Genomic DNA, 9,742 nt, shown 5'->3' with positions numbered 1-9,742 from the left:
CACATGGTTTGTTACCAATGAACAATGGTTGCTGGGTTTGTGCTTAACTTTGTCCTAGAAAAATCTTTTGTAAAAGAGCCTTCCAAAGTTTCCCACTGTGCAATGTAACAGTAGGATAATTTTTATATTTCAGTGCTGAAAGAGAGAGTACAAAGAGGGCAGAATTATAATATAGACTAAACAACCATCTGATCCTAGAATATAAAATAAATATTTCCAGAGAGAATTGATTCCTTGGATTAGAGGGTGAGGAACAAAAGTGAAACCCAACTTTCCTACCTTGAGGATGACTTCACAAGTCATTTAGTATTAAACACAGAATCATCAAGGTAGACACTTTCAAGATCACCAGTCCATTCATCTGCCCAGCACTGCCCCATAACTCTAAACCACTAAACCACACCACCCAGAGCCAGAAGCCTCTTGAACACCTCCAGGGATGGTCACTCCACCACCTCCCTGGGTTACCTATTCCACTGACTGACCAGCTGAAATATTTTTTTTTTATCTGATCTGAATTTATTAGATTCTCTCTCTCTATCTTTGATGACATCCCATGTTAGTAGGAATAACGTCATGAACCCATTTTATCTGAAGAGTCACCCCTCTTGATGGCATCAGTTAGTACAATTCCAACCCTTTTCCAAAACTCCTCTTTCAAAATGTCTTGTGGGATGATAGTGGGGAAACTAAAAAGGACCATTTAACAAACCTCTTCAACTGTCTTGTAGAAAAACTTACACCCCCCTCCCTCAGGGTCCCCACAACTTGGAGATAAATTTCCTTTTGCTGCGTAGGCAACCTGGCACCCATCCTGGCTACCAAGCTTGATTCCACCCACACTCTACAGGAAAAATAAGGAAAAGAAAGAAAAAGAGCCCTGAAAGCCAACAGTGTGGGCTGACCATGCCCTTGCGTGTCCCCTCCCTCGGTAAAGAGCCACCTATGGCTGGCTATTACCCTCAGGGCAGAAGCCCAGCGGGGAATGCCGGCCGGCCAGGATAGCTCAGCGGGGGGGCCAGGATAGCTCAGCGGGGGGCTCAGGCAACCCAGGCAGGCTATAGTGATTTGCAGTCAGCTCTTTAGTGATTTCAGCTCTTTTAGCTTGCCTGGTGCCGTCAGTACCGCCGCCGCAGCAGACGCAGAGAGAGAGGGAGAAGCGCTGTATGGGTTCCGCAGGGTTCTTTTATTCGGGTCTCCGCGAAGGGTCCAGTGACAGCTCTTCTCTCCCGAACCGGGCAGAGTTAGGGGTTTTTATACCCTACAGGGGTTTTGAAAACTGTCCAATAGTAAGGGTCAAGGGAAAGTAACCTATGGATATACAGGGAGATAACAGTGTCCAAAAGGCGGAAGAGAGGGGCTTCTAAAGCCTTAGTCATGCTGACTTTGGTATTTCCTAGCTCAGGCCTCTGACCGCCAGCGTGTCCCCATGCTGGTGCAGGAAAGCTTTGTGAACGGCCACTGCTGGCAAAGCAGGCTGAGGTGGCACAAGCAGCTCCTGCACTGCAGTGCAAGTTTCTCAGAGCTCCTGTCACAGCCCCAGCCCTGCTCCCAGCTCTGTGCATTCTACCCCAACAGAAACAGCCACACCAGGCAAGAATTTACTGCTTTTGGAAACATTTTTATTTATCAATATCAAGAAAACAATCATTATCTGCTAATACCAAGTATCACTATCACTAAATGTACCACTATCACTAAAACAATCACCATCCTCTAATATTAACTATCACTATCGCTAATACAATCGCTGTCCTCTAATATCAAATAACGCTATTATTAAAACAATCACTATCCGCTACTATTAACTATCACTATCATTAAAACAACCACCACCCTCTAATATCAAGTATCCCTACCACTATCCCTAAAAGAATCACTACCACTATCACTATTTATCATTATCACTATCACTATGTATCACTATCACTATCACTAATACAATTACCCTCCTCTAATATCAAGTAACGCTATCATTAAAACAATCACTATCCTCTAATATTAACTAACGCTATCATTAAAACAACCACCACCCTCTAATATCAGGTATCCCTACCACTATCCCTAAAAGAATCACTAGCACTATCACTATTTATCACTATCACTATCACTATCACTATCACTAATCATCTCTCACTATCACTAATCATCCTCCTCTAACAGATAATAGTCCTGCTGGTGTTGGTAGGAGGGGCAAGAGGATGCTGTGGGCTGAGGTGACTCCAGGGAAATCCAGTGGTCCCGTGAAGAGGCGTTGTCAGCCAGAGCACAGTAGGAGCACGTTGGCAGAGGTGACGGGTCTGCGCCCATGTTCTTGTAGAGCTGGGCGAGCTCTGCTGCAAAGAGCTCAGGAAACAGGCGGCAGCTGTCCCTGAAGCCCTTGCCTTGGGCTCTCTCGCCGCTTGCCGCTCCTTCTCCTGACTCTGCTTCACCTCTAGGCTGACCACAGCTTTCCCAGGAAGAGTGCCAGTCCTGTCCTCTTGCCTCTTTGTCCTCCTGGCTCCTCCTGTAGAAACAGATTTCCAAGAAGACTCCTCACAGATAGGAATTTGGAGCACAGGTTCCTCAGAGCCCTACGAGGAGCCGCCTGGGCGCTCCTGCATGCTGCAAAGACTTCCTTGCCAATGGCAGCAATTAATAACTCACCTCTCTCTCTTCAGCAGCTGATGCATGACTAGATACACAGACACTGCCCCAAGCAGAAGCAAAGCTGAGGCTGCTACTGTCCCTACTAGGATGTAGTACTTGCCGGGGTCACGGTGTCCAGCAGTCTGGGCTTTTTGCCCACCGGATGACCCTGGCAGGAGAAGAGACAATGCAAGAGTCAGCGTTTGTGCTCTGCACTAGGCATAACCCCACAGCGTGCTTCAGATGCCCAAGGACTGGCACTGCTAGTGGATCAGAACTGACATCTGATGTTGTCTTCAGAGATGGGTTCCTCTGCCTCTGGTGTCTTAGCATCAGGGACCAAGAGGGATCCCATCAAGTTCTCATGCACAAGAGCCCAGTGTGTGCCAGGGAGCAGCACTGCCCCATCTACTCCTCCGGGCTGCAGGCCCGGGCTGCGTGCTGGGCACCTGCAATTCACCCATGGAGAGCACTGCAGGGATACAGCAGAAATGCTGCTCTTTGCCCAAGACAGCATCTAGCAAGCACTCACCTGAATATTGCTCAGGCTCAGCAAGTGTGCTGGTGTCCTCTATTGCTTCTCTTTTTTCATGTGAGCCTGGCACACTGTCACTTTCTTCCACGGCTAAGGTCTCCGGCACAGTCTCAGAATCTGTCTCTTCAGAAAAAAACAAAACAAAACATTGCACACATTAACCAGAAGCCACTGCCCCTCAGCACAAGCACGGTACCACGGCCTGGGCATTCCGGCAAGCGGCACTGACGAGGCCGCTGTCCCCCTCAAGACAGGAGGAATGGACAGCTGGATTTTCTGCAGTGCAACAAGAAGTGCAGACCCAAACCAGCCAAGACTTAATCAACCAAATGACCCACAGAAGGAGTACCTTCAGGTTCCCCCTCACCCTTGGGCTCCAGCTTCAACCCGTCCCTGAGCCTGAGCTTTGCAAGGGGCAGCCAAGGCTTGCTCTGATGTTGTTGCTGCCTCCATGCTGTGCTGAGCGTGTGCCGAACCCAAATTCAGCACTGGCCTTTGCCCAACATCTGGATGCCAATGTCTGCACAGAGCAGCCCTGGCCAGGAATGCTACAACTGCAGCAGCAGCTGGAGAAGGCCCTGGCAATCATCTGGAAGCACAGCTGCCAGCAGAGGCTGTGCTGGACCATCTCTAGGGCTCCCTGCAGGAGCTATGAAATGGAGTGGGCCTGCAGCAAGACTCTGACTGAGTGCTTCTGGCTGTCCAGGACACAGCACATGCCTACAGGAAGCAAAAGCTCAGCTTGCCGGCTGCCAGGGTTAACAGAGTGGGATATACTAACCAGATGGGGCTTCATGCAAGGCTGCCAGGAGCTCCTCTGGAACATCCGGCAATCCTTCAGGGAACTCTTCAGGAACCTTGTCATCGTTCATCCCTACTGTTAGATTTACAAAAGCACGTTAACCTATGACGGTATTTTTCTCGTGAATAAAATAGGGAAAAGGGGCGCTCCTTTTTGTGAAGGCAGGACAGACTGACTACTCACGCTTGAGGTACCAGCTCGGAGTCAGCACGGTATCTGCCCCTCGCTCAGGGCCTGAAAGAGCACTCTCTGTCTCCACAACTACAACCAAACACCCACAAGAAGTTACCATCACATGCAATACCCTGATGGGCACACCTCAAGGCCTGGATGTGGAAGGCACTGATAGGGCACGCTCAGGCAGCTCTGCATCCTCACAGCTGCAGGGGGGTCTGGCTGCCCTTGGGATACTGAGCTGGCAACTCCCACATGAAGGGAAAAGCCGTGGCGTGCGCGCATGGATCTGTGTGCGGGTCAGCCCTGGAGCTGGGCCACAAGGCTGGACAACCAGAGCGGAGGGACGGACAGCCACTGCTGAGTGATGGAGAACTGCTGCTGAGCTTCCGGGCCTGACCCGACCCTCCCCACATCCTTGCTCCTTAGGAAGCTCTCTCTATGCTGCATCCTAAAGCAGCTGCAGCCCCTCACACTTCCCCTGGAGCCTCTGCCCCTCTGCCTGCCCCGTGCTGCCTTCCTGGCTCAGCCATCCCTGCTCCCAGCCCTGCTGCTGCCAGCCAGGGCTGTGTGCTGGCCCCTGCCTGCCTACCTGCTCCCTGCCCAGCTGATGGAGCACTCTGGGCATTCTGGGCTGGCAGGGCCACGAGAAAGAGCAGCAGGAGGTAGCGGCTCAGGACCATCATCCCCCCTGCTAGCAACACTCTGCTGCTGCTGCTGCTGCTGCTGCTGCTGCTGCTGCTGCTGCTGCTGCTGCTGCAGTGTTGCCCAGAGCGAGCACTGAAGAGCACAGTGGGGCTCTGGAACCTGACATCAAACAGAGCTCTGTGACCTCATAAAAAAATGATGGCTGTGAAGGCCCCAACGTACGCCCACGTTGCCTGTGAATTCCTGCACCTCCCCTCTATTGAATTTCCTTATTCTGCACAGGAATGGAAGGAGCCAAATGGAGAAGGGCTGGAGTATTTTGGAGGCAGCGTTGTGCATGGGAATGCAGAGGCACTCATGTCTTATTCCTCAGAAATTCCCTATAAGAAGACCTGGATGAAGGCTGCTGTAAAAAGCCCAAAGTCAAGAGTGTTTCTTTGGTAGTATTTTTGTCTGAAAGAATTGTGGCAAAACCCTGCTTTTCCCATGACTTCTGCTACAGTTTCATGACCTTTGATGGCAGCACTGCTTCCATCCACCACTGTCACGCAAACATGGCTGTGCAGTGCTCACGCATCTCCTCCGTCAGCCTGGTTTACTCCCTTTTCCACTTCCAATGCTACTTAAAGCTCTCTCAAGGAGCCCTGCTAACTCTGGAGCCAAGAGCCTTTTTCCCTTTCAGGCACATGTAGCCCATCTGCCACCATCAGGCCTGCTGTCCTGTACACTAACCCACGCTCAAACTCCCACACTGCTGCTGGGAACACCAGGCTGCCGCCTATTCACCTCTAGAGCCTCCCTGGGTCTGGCTCACTGCACGTGGCGGAAGAAAATACCACATGCGGCCCAGATCCCTCAAGCAGTCATCCAGAGCCCCTCAGCTCCCTCTGGCTTGTTCTCGGACACCATCAGGCACCGCCCACCACGGGACACACACAAATGTCTTGGTTGCTGCAGATATCAGTTAACACTGCTGGCCTTTTAGCCGAGCAGCTCTTCTGGCAAATAAATATGCATGACTTATGTGTGCCAGGCAACCTACGCTCAGAAGCTCTTGGACAGCCTTCTAGAGCACCTTTGGTACAGTTGTCCCTGAAGCACCACTTAACCCCCAGGTGTTTCCAGCTGCAAGCAAAGAGGCACTGACAGATTTCCACCCCTCGGGTCTCTCTCCAAGGCTCGTAAGAGTCCTATGCAGCTGACAAGCTGCAGAAACTCGGCCCATGGCATCCTCTGGAATCAAGCACACATCACTGCCCACCGTCAAGGCCGCGGAACAAAATGAGCAGAGGGCCAGAGCAGGCTGGACGCTGTCTTGGTGACATCTCCTTCCTACGTAGGACCCAGGCAGGCTGCCCGGCTCCCTCGGCCTTGGCTCTAAGCGCCATCTCGGGCCCTCCATTCCTGCCCAAGGGGAGGCACCGATGAACACGGCCCTCCTGTGTTCCTTAGGCGGCCGCACGCCCAGGCTCTCCCTTACCGCACTCCGCGCCACTGTGCTGCTCGGCGGCTCGTCACCAGCTGTGGCACCAGTGTCCCCAGAGCTCCTGCAGTGCTGCTGCTGAAGCCGCCCGCGGCGTGTGGCCTGGCAGGGCGGCTGCGCCGCCCGCAGCCCGCGGCCTCCTCGTCCCCTGCGCCGCCATTGCGCACGGGGCCCTGAGGGGCGGGCACGGGGCTGCGGGGCTGTGCCGGCCCCGCTTGCCGGGCCTCAGCCCCAGCTGCTGCCGCTGGCTGGCAGCGACCACAGCAGCAGGAAAGCACCTCTGGATTTACTGGAGTGCATACAAAAACTGCCCCTGGGCACTTCTCCTTGTGTGTTGCTCTAGCCACTTGCCAGTCCCTTGCTTGCCCGCTATAGCCCTGTTCCTTTGCCACTCACTCTCTATTTTGTTGTCCCTCCAAAGCTTCTTCAAGAGTCTCCATCCTGCCCCAGCCCAGACTGCGCTCTCTCCTGCTCCCTCCTGCTCATTCTGCGTCTCTTCCTCTGTCCCTGCTGCCCCTTCCCGCAGCTCCGCTCCCGTTCCCTGGCCCTCTTTTGCTCCCGTTGTCTCTCCGTTCTGCTTCCTGCCCCTGTCTCTTCCGTCTCTATTTCTCGGCTCCGCTCCCTGGGCCATGCTCGCTTCAGGCTCCCAGGCGAACCGGCCCGGCAGCCGCTCTCTGCAGCCGGGACACGGCGGGGAGCTCTCCTGCAGCGCCACGACAGCGGCCAATCGGGCCCGGCACCGGCGCCTCGGCCCTCGCGCCGGAGCGGGGCCGCTCCGAGGCAGCGGCGGCAGCTGGAGCTGCGGCCCGGGAAGCGGGGCCCGCACAGCCCCACAGCCCCGGGCCCGCCCCTGCCGGCCCCAGGGGCAGAGAGCAGGGATGAGGTGGCAAACCAAGGCACTGGCGACTGGACAGAGCAACACACAAGGCAAATGCCAGGCACGGTTTTTGCCAGACCCCATTGAATCCAGAGCTGTTTTCCTGCTGCAGTGGCATGTCAGCTCCCTCAGAAGCAGCCGAGGCATTTCAGAAAGGGCACTGCAGAGCATGACCATGTATATGTGCCACAGCTCTCAGTTGTGCATCTGGAAGGCTGCAGGTGTGGGTGTCTATATGACAAGAGCTTGTGAGGCTTGGTTCAAGGGTTGAGGCACAGCTCTCTTCTGAACAGAGCCTTGGGCTGCCCTCTCAGGAGGTGGCTATCTCAGAGCTGCTGGTATCTCAGAGAGGCCCATGAGAGAGGGCGCAGAGGCGCAGCCGGAGCTGCTGTGGAGAGCAGAGGAGAGGAACAAGGGTGAGGAGCTCAGTGGTTCCCCTTCATCACTTCAAAGGGAAGAGCATTGTCTTGGGACAGTCTTTACCGCCCGAGCAAGAAGTAGAAGGACACCCCCAGAAGCCCGTTGTCCAGAGATGCCTTCAAGCATCTCTCTGGCAATTGCTGCCGGCAATATCCTCCCCGCACACTGCAGGCAACAGTTAGCCTCAACAGCAGCTGTGCTGCGTTTCTTGGACAGCAGCTTTGCTGCACTCACACCTCCAGCTTTGGCTGCAGATGGCCCAGCTGGAGCAGGCATGGGCAAAGGCCTGCAGGACCACCGTCAGTCGGACTCATGAGCCCAGGACAGCAGTTCCCTGGCATGCTGGTTTCTTGCAGTGCCTCGCTTGCTTCATCTGAGACAGGCACTCCGTCACTTCTTTCCACCTGCAAGGCCTTCCTACATTCCATCACTTGAGAAATCGAGCAGGATATACCCCAGTCTATACTGCCTGAGTCTTAATCTCCCTGAACTAAAAGTTAAGTCAAGTCCAAAAACAGGAATAAAGGAGCCTGCAAGTGCCACACTCGCTCAAGCAAAAGATCACATCAACGTTCTGTGTTGTATTCCAGCTCTGGGCTTTTTTCCCATACTGCGTGCGACAAGACTGTAATTTCTATTATAATTATAGTCGCTGTTATCCATCTAATTTTTAAGAAGGCTCCTGTGATTGATAGGACATTCCTTCCCCTCTCACACAGCCCGGCTCCAGCTTTCCGCTCCTTGATGCTCCTCTCTTGAAGCTCTTCAGGGAGGGACTGCCACCACCTAAGTCACCACCTCGCGTCTCCTTGATGTGCTCGCTGCTGGACAGCCATCCCTCGCAGAACATCTTTCCCTCTCTGCCCAGACCTTCCTGATTCAGGGCAGCATCCCAAAAGAGCTCCCAGAGAAGTTTCTGCATGTCACTGCTAGCCAGCGTGTCCCCATGCTGGTGCAGGAAAGCTTTGTGAACGGCCACTGCTGACAAAGCAGGCTGAGGTGGCACAAGCAGCTCCTGCACTGCAGTGCAAGTTTCTCAGAGCTCCTGTCACAGCCCCAGCCCTGCTCCCAGCTCTGTGCATTCTACCCCAACAGAAACAGCCACACCAGGCAAGAATTTACTGCTTTTGGAAAAATATTTATTTATTAGTATCATTAAAGCAATCATTGTACCCTAAAACAAAGTATCAGTACCACTATCACTACCATTATCAGCATCACTATCATTTAAACAATCGCCATCCTTTAATATCAAGTACCCTTATCACTATCACTAAAACAATCACTACCTCTATCACTATTTATTGATATCACTGTCTCTAATCATCATCCTCAAAGAGACAGTATTCCTGCTGGTGCTGGTAGCAGGTGCACCAGGATGCTGTGGGCTGAGGTGACTGCAGGGAAATCCAGTGGTCCTGTGAAGAGGCGTTGTCAGCCAGAGCACAGTAGGAGCACGTTGGCAGAGGTGACGGGTCTGCGCCCATGTTCTTGTAGAGCTGGGCGAGCTCTGCTGCAAAGAGCTCAGGAAACAGGCGGCAGCTGTCCCTGAACCCGTTGGCTTGGGCTCTCTCACCGCTTCCCGCTCCTTCTCCTGACCCTGCTTCACCTCTAGGCTGACCACAGGAAGAGTCCCAGTCCTGTCCCTTGTCTTCTTGGCTCCTCCTATAGGAACAGATTTCCAAGAAGACTCCTCACAGATAGGAATTTGGAGCACAGGTTCCTCAGAGCCCTGCGAGGAGCCGCCTGGGCGCTCCTGCATGCTGCAAAGACTTCCTTGCCAATGGCAGCAATTAATAACTCACCTGTCTCTCTTCAGCAGCTGATACACCACTAGGTACCCAGACACTGCCCCAAGCAGAAGCAAAGCTGAGGCTGCTACTGTCCCTAGGATGTAGTACTTGCTGGGGTCACAGTGTCCAGCAGTCTGGGCTTTTTGCCCATCGGATGACCCTGGCAGGAGAAGAGACAATGCAAGAGTCAGCGTTTGTGCTCTGCACTAGGCATAACCCCACAGTGTGCTTCAGATGCCCAAGGACTGGCACTGCTAGTGGATCAGAACTGACATCTGATGTTGTCTTCAGAGATGGGTTCCTCTGCCTCTGGTGTCTTAGCATCAGGGACCAAGAGGGATCCCATCAAGCTCTCATGCACAAGAGCCCAGTGTGTGCCAGG

The 9,742-nt window shown here is 53.5% G+C and overlaps 1 protein-coding gene across 1 annotated transcript; it reads right to left on the bottom strand.

The window, feature by feature from the left end:
* Nucleotides 1-1,600: 1,600 nt before the first annotated feature.
* LOC135290658 (uncharacterized) lies at nucleotides 1,601-6,075 on the bottom strand. The gene is made up of 5 exons (XM_064404595.1): nucleotides 4,732-6,075; nucleotides 3,945-4,226; nucleotides 3,161-3,286; nucleotides 2,647-2,797; nucleotides 1,601-2,506 (listed from the first exon to the last, which is right to left on the bottom strand). The coding sequence occupies exons 2-5, from the start codon at nucleotides 4,033-4,035 to the stop codon at nucleotides 2,143-2,145; spliced, it is 732 nt and encodes a 243-aa protein (XP_064260665.1). The 5' UTR covers nucleotides 4,036-4,226; nucleotides 4,732-6,075; the 3' UTR covers nucleotides 1,601-2,142.
* Between the last annotated feature and the right edge of the window lie 3,667 nt (nucleotides 6,076-9,742).

This window comes from Passer domesticus, chromosome Z (assembly GCF_036417665.1).
Source record: "Passer domesticus isolate bPasDom1 chromosome Z, bPasDom1.hap1, whole genome shotgun sequence".
NCBI lineage: Eukaryota > Metazoa > Chordata > Aves > Passeriformes > Passeridae > Passer > Passer domesticus.
The sequence above is the reverse complement of the archived record's forward strand: the minus strand, read 5'-3'. Positions and strand labels throughout refer to the sequence as shown.

Bases quoted from the DNA above. Each gene is read 5' to 3' on its own strand.
- LOC135290658 (XM_064404595.1), bottom strand. From the start codon at position 4,035: ATGAACGATGACAAGGTTCCTGAAGAGTTCCCTGAAGGATTGCCGGAT. The intron at 3,287-3,944 runs GTTAGTATATCC...TTTTTTCTGAAG, and splicing joins CTTGCATGAAGCCCCATCTG to AGACAGATTCTGAGACTGTG. The intron at 2,798-3,160 runs GTGAGTGCTTGC...TTCTCCTGCCAG, and splicing joins TGAGCCTGAGCAATATTCAG to GGTCATCCGGTGGGCAAAAA.